General features: G+C 45.7%; 1 protein-coding gene across 1 annotated transcript in view; it reads left to right on the top strand.

Annotated features, from left to right (window-relative positions):
* Nucleotides 1–17,099, top strand: part of AP2B1 (adaptor related protein complex 2 subunit beta 1) — an 84,063-nt gene that overhangs the window by 13,890 nt on the left and 53,074 nt on the right. The window contains exons 2-5 of the mRNA XM_069971770.1: nucleotides 12,601–12,660; nucleotides 13,878–13,983; nucleotides 15,215–15,350; nucleotides 16,845–17,090. Of these exons, the coding sequence (XP_069827871.1) occupies nucleotides 12,624–12,660; nucleotides 13,878–13,983; nucleotides 15,215–15,350; nucleotides 16,845–17,090 (525 nt within the window). The 5' untranslated portion in view covers nucleotides 12,601–12,623. The remainder of the gene's footprint in view (nucleotides 1–12,600; nucleotides 12,661–13,877; nucleotides 13,984–15,214; nucleotides 15,351–16,844; nucleotides 17,091–17,099) is intronic.

Raw genomic sequence — 17,099 nt, 5'->3', positions numbered from 1 at the left:
TGTATACAGCAGGGCCCATATACCTGGGGGTACACTTACTATGTGATATATCTGTATACAGCGGGGGCCCATATTCCTGGGGGTACACTTACTATGTGATATATTTGTATACAGCAGGGGCCATATACCTGGGGGTACTTACTATGTGATCTGTATACAGCTGGGGCCCATATACCTGGGGGTACACTTACTATGTGATCTGTATACAGCAGGGCCCATATACCTGGGGGTACACTTACTATGTGATATATCTGTATACAGCGGGGGCCCATATACCTGGGGGTACACTTACTATGTGATCTGTATACAGCAGGGGCTGCCATATACCTGGGTGTACACTTACTATGTGATCTGTATACAGCAGGGGCCCATATACCTGGGGGTACACTTACTATTTGATATATCTGTATACAGCATTGGCTGCCATATACCTGGGGGTCTGTATACCTGTGATCTGTATACCTGGGGGCCCATATACCTGGGGGTACACTTACTATGTGATATACCTGTATACAGCAGGGGCCCATATACCTAGGGGTACACTTACTATGTGATCTGTATACAGCTGGGGCCCATATCCCTTGGGGTACACTTACTATGTGATATATCTGTATACAGCATGGGCTGCCATATACCTGGGGGTACACTTACTATGTGATCTGTATACAGCAGGGGCCATATACCTGGGGGTACACTTATTATGTGATACATCTGTATACAGTGGGGGCCCATATACCTGGGGGTACACTTACTATGTGATCTGTATACAGCAGGGGCCATATACCTGGGGGTACACTTACTATGTGATCTGTATACAGCAGGGGCCATATACCTGGGGGTACACTTACTATGTGATCTGTATACAGCAGGGGCCATATACCTGGGGGTACACTTACTATGTGATACGTCTGTATACAGCAGGGGCCCATATACCTGGGGGTAGACTTACTATGTGATCTGTATACAGCAGGGGCCCATATACCTAGGGGTACACTTACTATGTGATCTGTATACAGCAGGGGCCCATATACCTGGGGGTACACTTACTATGTGATCTGTATACAGCAGGGGCCCATATACCTGGTAGTACACTTACTATGTGATCTGTATACAGCAGGGGCCCATATACCTGGGGGTACACTTACTATGTGATCTGTATACAGCAGGGGCCCATATACCTGGGGGTACACTTACTATGTGATCTGTATACAGCAGGGGCCCATATACCTGGGGGTACACTTACTATGTGATATATCTGTATACAGCGGGGGCCCATATACCTGGGGGTACACTTACTATGTGATATATCTGTATACAGCAGGGGCCATATACCTGGGGGTACACTTACTATGTGATATATCTGTCTACAGCGGGGGCCCATATACCTGGGGGTACACTTACTATGTGATATATCTGTATACAGCAGGGCCCATATACCTGGGGGTACACTTACTATGTGATATATCTGTATACAGCAGGGGCCCATATACCTGGGGGTACACTTACTATGTGATCTGTATACAGCAGGGGCCATATACCTGGGGGTACACTTACTATGTGATCTGTATACAGCAGGGGCCATATACCTGGGGGTACACTTACTATGTGATACGTCTGTATACAGCAGGGGCCCATATACCTGGGGGTAGACTTACTATGTGATCTGTATACAGCAGGGGCCCATATACCTAGGGGTACACTTACTATGTGATCTGTATACAGCAGGGGCCCATATACCTGGGGGTACACTTACTATGTGATCTGTATACAGCAGGGGCCCAAATACCTGGTAGTACACTTACTATGTGATCTGTATACAGCAGGGGCCCATATACCTGGGGGTACACTTACTATGTGATCTGTATACAGCAGGGGCCCATATACCTGGGGGTACACTTACTATGTGATCTGTATACAGCAGGGGCCCATATACCTGGGGGTACACTTACTATGTGATATATCTGTATACAGCGGGGGCCCATATACCTGGGGGTACACTTACTTTGTGATATATCTGTATACAGCAGGGGCCCATATACCTGGGGGTACACTTACTATGTGATATATCTGTATACAGCAGGGCCCATATACCTGGGGGGTACACTTACTATGTGATCTGTATACAGCGGGGGCCCATATACCTGGGGGTACACTTACTATGGGATATATCTGTATACAGCAGGGCCTTCCATATACCTGGGAGTACACTTACTATGTAATACGTCTGTATACAGCAGGGGCCCATATACCTGGGGGTAGACTTACTATGTGATCTGTATACAGCAGGGGCCCATATACCTGGAAGTACACTTACTATGTGATCTGTATACAGCAGGGGCCCATATACCTAGGGGTACACTTACTATGTGATCTGTATACAGCAGGGGCCCATATACCTGGGGGTACACTTACTATGTGATCTGTATACAGCAGGGCCCATATACCTGGGGGTACACTTACTATGTGATCTGTATACAGTGGGGGGCCATATACCTGGGGGTACACTTACTTTGTGATCTGTATACAGCAGGGCCCATATACCTGGGGGTACACTTACTATGTGATATATCTGTATACAGCAGGGGCCCATATCCATTGGGGTACACTTACTATGTGATATATCTGTATACAGCATTGGCTGCCATATACCTGGTAGTACACTTACTATGTGATACATCTGTATACAGCATTGGCTGCCATATACCTGGGGGTCTGTATACCTGTGATCTGTATACAGCAGGGGCCCATATACCTAGGGGTACACTTACTATGTGATCTGTATACAGCAGGGGCCCATATACCTGGGGGTACACTTACTATGTGATCTGTATACAGCAGGGGCCCATATACCTGGGGGTACACTTACTATGTGATCTGTCTGTATACAGCAGGGGCCAATATACCTGGGGGTACACTTACTATGTGATCTGTATACAGCAGGGGCCATATACCTGGGGGTACACTTACTATGTGATACATCTGTATACAGCAGGGGCCCATATACCTGGGGGTACACTTACTATGTGATCTGTATACAGCAGGGGCCCATATACCTGGGGGTACACTTACTATGTGATCTGTATACAGCAGGGGCCCATATACCTGGGGGTACACTTACTATGTGATACGTCTGTATACAGCAGGGGCCCATATACCTGGGGGTACACTTACTATGTGATCTGTATACAGCAGGGGCCCATATACCTGGGGGTACACTTACTATGTGATCTGTATACAGAAGGGGCCCATATACCTGGGGGTACACTTACTATGTGATATATCTGTATACAGCAGGGGCCCATATACCTAGGGGTACACTTACTATGTGATATATCTGTATACAGCAGGGGCCCATATACCTAGGGGTACACTTACTATGTGATCTGTATACAGCAGAGGCCCATATACCTGGGGGTACACGTACTATGTGATACGTCTGTATACAGCAGGGGCCCATATACCTGGGGGCACACTTACTATGTGATCTGTATACAGCAGGGGCCATATACCTGGGGGTACACTTACTATGTGATACGTCTGTATACAGCAGGGGCTTCCATATACCTGGGGGTACACTTACTATGTGATCTGTATACAGCAGGGGCCCATATACCTGGGGGTACACGTACTATGTTATACGTCTGTATACAGCAGGGGCCCATATACCTGGGGGTACACTTACTATGTGATCTGTATACAGCAGGGGCCCATATACCTGGGAGTACACTTACTATGTGATTTGTATACAGCAGGGGTACACTTACTATGTGATCTGTATACAGCAGGGGCCCATATACCTGGGGGTACACGTACTATGTGATACGTCTGTATACAGCAGGGGCCCATATACCTGGGGGTACACTTACTATGTGATCTGTATACAGCAGGGCCCATATACCTGGGGGTACACTTACTACTGATCTGTATACAGCAGGGGCTTCCATATACTACCGGGGTACACTTACTATGGTGGTATCTGTATACAGCAGGGGTCCCATATACCTGGGGGTACACTTACTATGTGATCTGTATACAGCAGGGGCCCATATACCTGGGGGTACACTTACTATGTGATCTGTATACAGCAGGGGCCCATATACCTGGGAGTACACTTACTATGTGATATATCTGTATACAGCATGGGCTGCCATATACCTGGGGGGACACTTACTATGTGATCTGTATACAGCAGGGCCAATATACCTGGGGGTACACTTACTATGTGATCTGTATACAGCAGGGGCCCATATACCTGGGGGTACACTTACTATGTGATCTGTATACAGCAGGGGCCCATATACCTGGGGGTACACTTACTATGTGATCTGTATACAGCAGGGGCCCATATACCTGGGGGTACACTTACTATGTGATCTGTATTCAGCAGGGGCCCATATACCTGGGGGTACACTTACTATGTGATCTGTATACAGCAGGGGCCCATATACCTAGGGGTACACTTACTATGTGATCTGTATACAGCAGGGGCTTCCATATACCTGGGGGTACACTTACTATGTGATCTGTATACAGCAGGGGCCCATATACCTGGGGGTACACTTACTATGTGATATGTCTCTATACATCAGGGGCCCATATACCTGGGGGTACACTTACTATGTGATACGTCTGTATACAGCAGGGGCCCATATACCTGGGGGTACACTTACTATGTGATCTGTATACAGCAGGGGCCCATATACCTGGGGGTACACTTACTATGTGATCTGTATACAGCAGGGGCCCATATACCTGGGGGTACACTTACTATGTGATCTGTATACAGCAGGGGCCCATATACCTGGGGGTACACTTACTATGTGATCTGTATTCAGCAGGGGCCCATATACCTGGGGGTACACTTACTATGTGATCTGTATACAGTAGGGGCCCATATACCTGGGGGTACACTTACTATGTGATCTGCATACAGCAGGGCCCATATACCTGGGGGTACACTTACTATGTGATCTGTATACAGCAGGGGCCCATATACCTGGGGGTACACTTACTATGTGATCTGTATACAGCAGGGGCTTCCATATACTTGGGGGTACACTTACTATGTGATCTGTATACAGCAGGGGCCCATATACCTGGGGGTACACTTACTATGTGATCTGTATACAGCAGGGGCCCATATACCTGGGGGTACACTTACTATGTGATCTGTATACAGCAGGGGCCCATATACCTGGGGGTACACTTACTATGTGATCTGTATACAGCAGGGGCCCATATACCTGGGAGTACACTTACTATGTGATATATCTGTATACAGCATGGGCTGCCATATACCTGGGGGGACACTTACTATGTGATCTGTATACAGCAGGGCCAATATACCTGGGGGTACACTTACTATGTGATCTGTATACAGCAGGGGCCCATATACCTGGGGGTACACTTACTATGTGATCTGTATACAGCAGGGGCCCATATACCTGGGGGTACACTTACTATGTGATCTGTATACAGCAGGGGCCCATATACCTGGGGGTACACTTACTATGTGATCTGTATTCAGCAGGGGCCCATATACCTGGGGGTACACTTACTATGTGATCTGTATACAGCAGGGGCCCATATACCTGGGAGTACACTTACTATGTGATCTGTATACAGCAGGGGCTTCCATATACCTGGGGGTACACTTACTATGTGATCTGTATACAGCAGGGGCCCATATACCTGGGGGTACACTTACTATGTGATATGTCTCTATACATCAGGGGCCCATATACCTGGGGGTACACTTACTATGTGATACGTCTGTATACAGCAGGGGCCCATATACCTGGGGGTACACTTACTATGTGATATATCTGTATACAGCAGGGGCCCATATACCTGGGGGTACACTTACTATGTGATACGTCTGTATACAGCAGGGGCCCATATACCTGGGGGTACACTTACTATGTGATCTGTATTCAGCAGGGGCCCATATACCTGGGGGTACACTTACTATGTGATCTGTATACAGCAGGGGCCCATATACCTGGGGGTACACGTACTATGTGATCTGTATACAGCAGGGCCCATATACCTGGGGGTACACTTACTATGTGATCTGTCTGTATACAGCAGGGGCCATATACCTGGGGGTACACTTACTATGTGATCTGTATACAGCAGGGGCCCATATACCTGGGGGTACACTTACTATGTGATCTGTATACAGCAGGGGCCCATATACCTGGGGGTACACTTACTATGTGATCTGTATACAGCAGGGGCCCATATACCTGGGGGTACACTTACTATGTGATCTGTATACAGCAGGGGCCCATATACCTGGGGGTACACGTACTATGTGATCTGTATACAGCAGGGCCCATATACCTGGGGGTACACTTACTATGTGATCTGTCTGTATACAGCAGGGGCCATATACCTGGGGGTACACTTACTATGTGATCTGTATACAGCAGGGGCCCATATACCTGGGGGTACACTTACTATGTGATCTGTATACAGCAGGGGCCCATATACCTGGGGGTACACTTACTATGTGATCTGTATACAGCAGGGCCCATATACCTGGGGGTACACTTACTATGTGATCTGTATACAGCAGGGGCTTCCATATACTTGGGGGTACACTTACTATGTGATATATCTGTAGAATAGAGAAGTAATCAGGCGATACCTTTTGGAGGTAACTGAGTATATGTGAGTGTAAGCTATCGGAGTCTATAGCTCCCTTCGTCAGACAAGATGTTATACAGAACTGAAAAAAATCACAGACTTATATACACACTAAACAGAACTCATCAAAGGATTTTAGGAAACTTTGGAATGAACAAAATGTAATATATACACAGGGTCTGCTATATACAACAGGTCCATAAACTATAGCTCATGAGGCGTGACAAGAGGATGGTGATCTCTAGCTGCTATCTGATTGTTGTCAGATTAATGGCCTAATAGCAATTAATGGTCTTCATAGCCAGAACAGGTCACACATAGGCCGACATGAAGCTGGCATGGATATTGAGACCATGTTGCAAAGTTTTAAATTTGAGCATTAGTTTATATTCCCATTCCCTTCTTTCTCTTTGTGTCTTAAAATGTCCCATTAAGACTGTAACCCGCAGGTCTTCTACTGTGTGTCCCTCTCCAGAGAAATGTGCAGCCACAGGGAGATCTGTCCGGCCGTTGTTAATAGTAAATCGGTGTGAGTTCATACGTTGACTGAGTCTCTGCCCTGTTTCCCCCACATAGAGGCCTGTAGTGGGGCATCACACACACATATAGTCACATAGAGGCCTGTTGTGGGGCATCACACACACATATAGTCACATAGAGGCCTGTAGTGGGGCATCACACACACATATAGTCACATAGAGGCCTGTTGTGGGACATCGCACACACATATAGTCACATAGAGGCCTGTAGTGGGGCATCACACACACATATAGTCACATAGAGGCCTGTAGTGGGGCATCACACACACATATAGTCACATAGAGGCCTGTAGTGGGGCATCACACACACATATAGTCACATAGAGGCCTGTAGTGGGGCATCACACACACATATAGTCACATAGAGGCCTGTAGTGGGGCATCACACACACATATAGTCACATAGAGGCCTGTAGTGGGGCATCACACACATATATAGTCACATAGAGGCCTGTTGTGGGACATCACACACACATGATCAGATACACCACATTGGAAGATCTGCAAGTAAATGTTCCCTTGATTGTGTGTCCCTCCTGTGACTGTGGGACTGGTACACTGTCAGAGTTATGGATATGTGTGCAGGTTTTGCACCGGTTTTGTGGCAGGGTGAGGGGACATTATCCGTTGGGGCCTTCAGAGCACTGCGGATAATGATTTGTCGCAGGTTTGGTGGTTGCCGAAATGAAAGCAGCGGGGGGACTGGGAATATTTCTTTTAGTCTGCTGTCCTTGTGTAGCACAGATTGGAGTTCCCTAGAAATCTTTCGTAGGATCTCCAGCTGTGGGTTGTAGGTGACAACTAGGGGCACTCGGGGTTCATCTTGGGCCTCCTTGTATGTGAGGAGAGTGTCCCTGTTGATGGCTGCTGCTTGGCTGATCTGTTTGTCCGTCATGTTTGGTTTGTAGCCCAATTGGAGGAATTCAGTCCTAAGATTCAGGAGGTGCTGGTCCAGGTCTGCTTTTTCTGAGCAGATACGGTTGTATCGAATAGCCTGGCTGTATATAATGGATTGTTTTGTATGTTTGGGATGGAAGCTGTCGCTTCTCAGGTAAGCAGTTCGGTCTGTCGGTTTGCGGTATATTGATGTTAGTATCCAGTGGTCTTTAATGCATATAGTTGTGTCCAAAAAATTGATTTCACTATGGGAATGGCTTAGTTTAAGGTTCATGGTGGGGTGAAAGTCAGTGAAGTCTTCATGAAATTTAAGCAGGGCCTCCTCACCTGCAGTCCAGATAATCAGGATATCGTCAATGTATCGAAGGTAAGTCATAGGTTTGATGGTGCATGTGGATAGGTATGCTCCTTCCAGTTCTGCCATAAAAAGATTTGCATACTGGGGTGCACATCTTGAGCCCATTGATGTCCCCATTTGCTGGAGGTATAGGTCATCTCCAAAGGCAAAATGGTTATGGGTTAGCAGGAATTGAATGAGTTGTGTGATTGGTTTTATTGGGAGGTCTTGTTTCTCCAGGTATTTTCGACATGCTGCAATTCCATCTTTGTGGGGGATGTTAGTGTACAAGGATTCCACATCCATGGTGGCCAATATGGTGTCGTCAGGTAGTGGGCCTAAGGCTTTTAGTTTGTTTAAGAGGTCAGTAGTGTCCTGGATGTAGCTGGGAGTGTCTCTGACCAGGGGTTTTAGGATATTTTCTATCCAACCAGAGATATTTTCTGTCAATGTCTCAATGCCTGAGATTATGGGTCTCCCTGGGTTGCCTTCTTTGTGGATCTTGGGGAGCATGTAGAAGCAGCCTGGTCTGGGATCTTCTGGAAGGAGCAGTTTAATTTGTTCCTGGATGTTATTAGGAAACTTCTTGATCATGTCCTTGAGTTGTTTTTTGTAGGCCTCTGTGGGATCACCTTCAAGGTTAGAGTAGTGGACGGGGTTGGATAGTTGTCGGTTTGCTTCCTGGATATAGTCACTGGTGTTCATGATGACTACTGCGCCCCCTTTATCAGCAGGTTTTATTTTTATGTCCTGATTCCCTTTAAGTGACTTAATAGCCTTTTGTTCTTGCAGAGTAAGGTTATGTACTTGTTTTTTTTCTTTTCTCCAGGATTTCAGATTTTACTTTGTTTCTGAAGCAGTCAATGTATTTATCAAGTGTTGAATTGGTTCCAGGTCGTGGTGTCCAAGTAGAATTCTTAGTGGGTTTCCTTATAAGCTTTTCAATACCAGGATCCGTGTTGCAGGGGGGGTCTTTGTCATGGAAGTATTCCCTCAGTCTTATTTTTCTGAAGAACTCCTCCATGTCGTTGCAGAGTTTGATGCTGTCAATGTTTCTTGAGGGGCAAAAGGAAAAACCTCTGGAGAGAACTGACATTTCGTGTTTGTTTGGCTTGTAGAAGGAGAGGTTCATGTGATATATCTGTATACAGCAGGGGCCCATATACCTGGGGGTACACTTACTATGTGATCTGTATACAGCAGGGGCCCATATACCTAGGGGTACACTTACTATGTGATCTGTATACAGCAGGGGCCCATATACCTGGGAGTACACTTACTATGTGATATATCTGTATACAGCAGGGGCCCATATACCTGGGGGTACACTTACTATGTGATCTGTATACAGCAGGGGCCCATATACCCGGGTGTACACTTACTGTGTGATCTATATACAGCAGGGGCCCATATACCTGGGGGTACACTTACTATGTGATCTGTATACAGCAGAGCCCATATACCTGGGGGTACACTTACTATGTGATCTGTATACAGCAGGGGCCCATATACCTGGGGGTACACTTACTATGTGATCTGTATACAGGAGGGGACCATATACCTGGGGGTACACTTACTATGTTATCTGTATACAGCAGGGGCCCATATACCTGGGAGTACACTTACTATGTGATATATCTGTATACAGCAGGGGCCCATATACCTGGGGGTACACTTACTATGTGATCTGTATACAGCAGAGCCCATATACCTGGGGGTACACTTACTATGTGATCTGTATACAGCAGGGGCCCATATACCTGGGGGTACACTTACTATGTGATCTGTATACAGGAGGGGACCATATACCTGGGGGTACACTTACTATGTTATCTGTATACAGCAGGGGCCCATATACCTGGGAGTACACTTACTATGTGATATATCTGTATACAGCAGGGGCCCATATACCTGGGGGTACACTTACTATGTGATCTGTATACAGCAGGGGCTCATATACCTGGGGGTACACTTACTATGTGATCTGTATACAGCAGAGCCCATATACCTAGGGGTACACGTACTATGTGATCTGTATACAGCAGGGGCCCATATACCTGGGGGTACACTTACTATCTGATCTGTATACATCAGGGGCCCATATACCTGGGGGTACACTTACTATGTGATCTGTATACAGCAGGGGCCCATATACCTGGGGGTACACTTACTATGTGATCTGTATACAGCAGGGGCTCATATACCTGGGGGTACACTTACTATGTGATCTGTATACAGCAGGGGCCCATATACCTGGGGGTATACTTACTATGTGATATATCTGTATACAGCAGGGCCCATATACCTGGGGGTACACTTACTATGTGATATATCTGTATACAGCAGGGGCCCATATACCTGGGGGTACACTTACTATGTGATCTGTATACAGCAGGGGCCCATATACCAGGGAGTACACTTACTATGTGATATATCTGTATACAGCAGGGGCCCATATACCTGGGGGTACACTTACTATGTGATATATCTGTATACAGCAGGGGCCCATATACCTGGGGGTACACTTACTATGTGATCTGTATACAGCAGGGCCCATATACCTGGGGGTACACTTACTATGTGATCTGTCTGTATACAGCAGGGGCCCGTATACCTGGGGGTACACTTACTATGTGATATATCTGTATACAGCAGGGGCCCATATACCTGGTTGTACACTTACTATGTGATATATCTGTATACAGCAGGGGCCCATATACCTGGGGGTACACTTACTATGTGATACGTCTGTATACAGCAGGGGCCCATATACCTGGGGGTACACTTACTATGTGATACGTCTGTATACAGCAGGGGCCCATATACCTGGGGGTACACTTACTATGTGATCTGTATACAGCAGGGGCCCATATACCTGGGGGTACACTTACTATGTGATCTGTATACAGCAGGGCCCATATACCTGGGGGTACACTTACTATGTGATCTGTCTGTATACAGCAGGGGCCCGTATACCTGGGGGTACACTTACTATGTGATATATCTGTATACAGTAGGGGCCCATATACCTGGGGGTACACTTACTATGTGATATATCTGTATACAGCAGGGGCCCATATACCTGGTTGTACACTTACTATGTGATATATCTGTATACAGCAGGGGCCCATATACCTGGGGGTTATTCCTGAGTGTCGCCCCCTATGGGATGATGTTACGCTGTAATGTTTTGCTGCTTCCGCACACGAAGGTTTAAAGAATCTCCATCACTTTAACCAAAAAGCTGTTGTTTACCCCCAAGCACTCTCTAATGTTCACACTATGTATAACACCGGCCGTTGCATAACAATGGACGTTGTTATACTGCTGGATGCCAGGCGATGTTCAGCACGTTCCTGCAGCCAGTAGTTCTGTATCAGCTGCAGGAACATTAGGAACCCTCGGACGCGCCCGCCGGCTGTGTCATCCGCTATTGTTTCTGGATTCTGTTCGGTAATAATAGGCATCTTTATTTTTTTACCGTCCGTTCTAAAGATCAGATGTTAAAATAACAAAGTCGGAACACAGTGGGTGGCCTTGCGTCCGTTGTTAAAAAAAAAAAACGTAGGAACGTAGGGAAAAAAAATGCAACATGTGAGTGCGGCCTAACAAGGCTGAACAAATCCAGGGAACAGTGTATCCAATGTATCCCAGAAACTGTTACTGGTTGGTATCTTTGCCTCTTTATTTACAACAGACATCAGTGTGACACTGGAGAGAATACACCACTTCCTGCGGGACATACAGCAGCTGATAAGTACTGGAAGACTGGAGATTTTTAAATAGAAGTAAATTACAAATCTATATAACTTTCTGACACCAATTGATTTCAAAGACAAAACCTTTTGCGATGTACCCCTTTAATTTTCACAATTACATTTAATCGTGTGGCCGAAATGAGATATCTTTCTCACCTCTCAGTGAAATTTTGACTTTAAGGATGTGAGATCCAATGGCGTCTATTTGTAACGCACCGCATGGCCAAGTCCAGTAGTCATTGAGGCTATTGTGTACATCGCTTCACCAAGGAGCCTGCAGTTTTATGTGTTACAGGGTGGCGCTATACTGGGCGGAGATTTCCTAGTGTATTTGTGTCTCCATTATGGAGTGACTGTGCGGCCTAGTCAGGGAGCGCCGGCCCCGGGTATTCATACAGTCTGTGTTTCTTTCTTTTAGGTCCCTGAAGAGAACGTGCAAACATGACCGACTCCAAGTATTTCACCACCAACAAGAAAGGTCGGTAGTATTTGCAATTTTTTGGCTTTTTATATGTAGTACCATCTCCCCCTAAAGACCCTATTCCACAGAACGATTATCGGCCGATAGTCGTCCCGTGGAATAGAAGGCAACGATCAACCGACATTGTTTATGTCGGCTCATCGTTGCAGTCGTTTGTCTTTCAAGGTGTTTAAAAACAAACGACTTATACAGCAACGATCTACTGCTGTTGCTCCGTGTATCACCCGGGCAGCCCCCCCGCAGCTCCCCCCGGCCCTTCCCGCGTGGAATAGCAATGGCAGCGAGCGGGGAACAAGGTGATAGCGCTCGTTTGCTCCTCATAGTCGCCCTGTGGAATAGGGGCTTAAAGTGTCACTGTCGTTTACATTTTTTTGCAGAAATCAATAGTCCAGGTGATTTTAGGAAACTTTGTAATTGGATTTATTAAGCAAATCTGCCATGATCTGTATTCAAAAAGATTTTCCCCAGCCCCCCCTCTCATCCACTGCTCATTATCAGGAAATCTTAACTCCTTCACATCAGTTGAGCCCTGTGTAACCTATGGAGGGGGGAGGAGGGAGATTAGTCGCCAGCAGAGAGCAGAGAACAAAGGATTACACAGCGGGACCTGTGAGAAAGCCAGTATTCAGTGGTCAGAGAGGTCAGTGCTGACTTAAGAGGAGATAGCCCAGTGATTTAGCTGTAAATTAACTCTTTGTTTTCCTGTTTTTGGTGCCTCATCTCCCTCCACCCCTCTCCTCTCCATAAGAGAAACATGAAGTCAGGGGGGAGAGCTTCTAACTGCTTTTTCATGATAAAAAAGCACTTTTCGCCCAATAAACCCAATAACAAAGTTTCTTAAAATCGCCTGTACTATTGATTTCTGCAAAAAAAAACAAAAACCCGACCGTGACACTTTAAGGAGGCACTGTTTTTTTTTGTTTGTTTGTTTTTTTTTTTTTTTTAAAGAAATAAGGAGTTGTGATTGCAATCAATTTATTAAAAAAATAAAAATAGTGACAGGTACACTTTAAGCACCCACCTACCTTACTGCATGTACAAAATCACATGGAATATGGAGTCTGGAGGACGTGCTGATAAAGAGCGTATAGATCGCCTTCAGCTTTATCTGTGTCTGTTACTTTATTCCATAAATATTCCTTCCTGCGCCCCCTCCTCTCCCTGAGGACACCGATGACCCCTCCCATGTTCTCTACACGTTTGTCTGATTTCAGGAGAGATCTTTGAACTCAAAGCAGAACTGAACAATGAGAAGAAGGAAAAGCGCAAGGAGGCGGTGAAGAAGGTTATTGCTGCCATGACTGTCGGCAAAGATGTCAGGTAATGGGGAAGCTTCTCTAGAACATGTATTAAAATAAAAAAATAATTATAATAAATAAAAAATAAAATGAAGCCCTGCAATAATACACAGCACTATGCTAACACCATCCATGGGGAGAAGGACCACTCTCCAGTGTCGTTTTTCGCTCCTTTTAGCCTCTCATCATGTGACCATGAAGTATCTGTATTTCCAGTCAGGCCATTGGCGACTCCCTAGTTACCACAGCCGACTTCTCCTGTCTTCCTCCACTGAGCTGTATACAAAGTAGTCCCTCACACACAGCTCCAGATATCTCACTGATATATAGTGCAATGGAATATATTTCCCAGCACTCCCTCTCCACTTTCCCCACCAGTTTATTCTTCTTATGTATTATTTGTGCTCCATATACCTCCTTCATCCATGTTTACATATATATATATATATATATATATATATATATATATATATATATATATAAATTTAAAAAGCTAAAACTATACACGGATCCATTTACTCTCCCTAAGGCTGCCATTGCACTTCACTGTTTTATTTTTCTTTCGTTTTTTTCCTAAAGGAGAGCACAGGGCAGGACTATTTTGAAAACAATGCCCATGGAGGGGGTGGGTAAAAAAAAATCTAACATATAAAAATATAACATGCTCCTGCGCTGGTGACCGCACTTCGCAGCTCTTGTCCGTGGCTGCGTCCTGGTGGTGAGGAGGACTCAGGATGTGATGTCACAGGGCCGCTCAGTCAGTCAGGGGCGGAGGTGGTACACCGCTTCAGTCACTGACTGGTCGAGCGGGCCTGATACGTCTCCTCCCATGTCAAAATAAAGAAACGGCCACAAATCTCTAAATTAGAATTTTTCTTTGCGTTGGTCCAAGATCCCTGACAAGTACCAGCTTTTCTACTATAGGGCTCCTAATCCCTGCATACTGTCCACCTGCAGCCACCATCACAGGGGGATTGTGTGTTGAACTCCTTAGTAAGGGCCCTATTATATGGGACGATTATCGTGCAGAAAATCGTTATATCGTTCGCATTTAAAGGGAACCTATCACCATATGCTTTCTAGTCTATAGCCATCTTGTTATAGAGCAGAAATATTCAGCATAACGTGTAACATTTTGATTGAAATCCCTGATCATTCTGTCTTAAGGAGTCCAGTGGGCGGAGTCACTCAATAGACCGCCCTCTTTATCATAGAAATAGCTGATAAATGTCTCCTGTCTTTCTGTATTGCAGCTCTTTGTTTCCGGACGTGGTGAACTGTATGCAGACCGACAATTTGGAACTGAAGAAACTTGTGTACCTCTACCTTATGAACTATGCCAAAAGCCAACCAGACATGGCCATAATGGCCGTCAACAGCTTTGTCAAGGTAGCTATACTATTCTTATATTCTCTTCGTCCTTCTATATTTCTATATGTCCATAACCTAAAGGGGTATTCGTCTGAAACATGACCTTTGATATGTTGTTGCCCATAGTGAGACTAACAATTCCTTTCATACTTATTATCTATTCAGTCTCCTTCCCCCAGTTCTGAGCTGCTGCTTTCTGCTAAAGACACAAAAATCTGTGTGTGAGCTTTTCTCTTTCTCCCCCCCCCCCTCCTTTCTGAGACGACTGATGTAAACAAGTCCCTGGCAGGCTGCAACATTGTAGCTTCTCTGTAATGCTGGGAGGGATAATCACAGTGAGTTCATCAGCAGCTTGACCTTAGAATAACCCTCCCAGCGTTACAAAGAAGCTACAATGTTGCAGATACAGCCTGCCAGGGACTTGTTTACATTAGCCGTCTCAGAAGGGAGTGGGGGAGGAGGGGGAGACAGAAAGAAAGGCTCACACAGATCTTTGTCTGAGAACTGGGGGAAGGAGACTGAATAGATAATAAGAAGTAGGAAGGAATTGTTAGTGTCACCATACGTAGCAACGTATGAAAATAATAAATAATTTCCTTGACAGGTGATGTTTATGTAAAGTACTGTCCATCTAGGACAACAATTACGTATGTGCTTTTTTTAGTGTAGATTACAAACATAAGAAGAAAATATATATATATATATATATATATATATATATATATATATATATATATATAAATGGGGTGTACTGAAATATCCTAATCTGTGCGCATATCTACATTTTGTGGCACTTTTTATGCCAACTTAGTGTCTGGCAAATAAAAAAATTGTCAGCCGGCAGGGACAGGAGGGGACGTAATAAACAATACTTACCTCTCCCTGTGCCTGCGAAGCGCAGCATTAGAAGATGTCATGACTGCGGGGAAAATACCCGACCCAGCTCATAAATTGCCCACTCAGCCAATCAGTGATTGCAGCAGTGTCCCGTCTCAGTCACTGACTGGCTGAGCCGTGATGTCAGCTGTGAAGGAGATCCTGGAGCCCGGCGGGGGTCCCGGAGCAGCAATCCATCGCTGCAGAGGTACGGGGAGAGGTGAGTAGTGATTGTTTATTGTGTGCGTCCTCCACGCCCCCCCCCCAGCTTCTCCTTTAGGGTGCGTTCACACATACAGGATCCGCAGCAGATTTGATGCTGTGTTCAGTTATTTAGATGAAATCTGCTGCGGATCCGGTACGTGTGAACGCACCCTTAAAGGGGTTGAAGTAGCTTACATCATTATGCTGTTTTTCCTGCCCATGTATCCGATCACTTTCTGGACGGGGCTTTATGTAAGACTGGAGTACAAGTACTAGTTTACCAGTCTTGATAAGTGTCCCCCATTGAGTTTGGATGGTTGGTGCGTCGGTTTTGCCCTAAGGTTTTACATTTCTGGAAACCGTCTATTTCCTGACCTATTTTGCAGAACATTTTTTACCCGGCCTATATATGTTTTTTTCTTCTTCTTCTAGGATTGTGAGGATCCTAACCCCTTGATTCGGGCTTTGGCCGTTCGTACCATGGGCTGCATCCGTGTGGATAAGATCACCGAGTACCTCTGCGAGCCATTGCGCAAGTGCCTAAAGGACGAGGATCCGTATGTGCGCAAGACGGCAGCTGTGTGTGTGGCCAAGCTTCACGACATCAACGCCCAGATGGTAGAAGACCAGGGCTTCCTGGATTCACTACGCGATCTCATAGCCGACTCTAACCCAATGGTAAGACCC

Source organism: Dendropsophus ebraccatus, chromosome 5, assembly GCF_027789765.1.
Source record: "Dendropsophus ebraccatus isolate aDenEbr1 chromosome 5, aDenEbr1.pat, whole genome shotgun sequence".
Taxonomy (NCBI): domain Eukaryota; kingdom Metazoa; phylum Chordata; class Amphibia; order Anura; family Hylidae; genus Dendropsophus; species Dendropsophus ebraccatus.
Note: the sequence above shows the minus strand (reverse complement) of the source record. Positions and strands in the feature narration are given on the sequence as shown.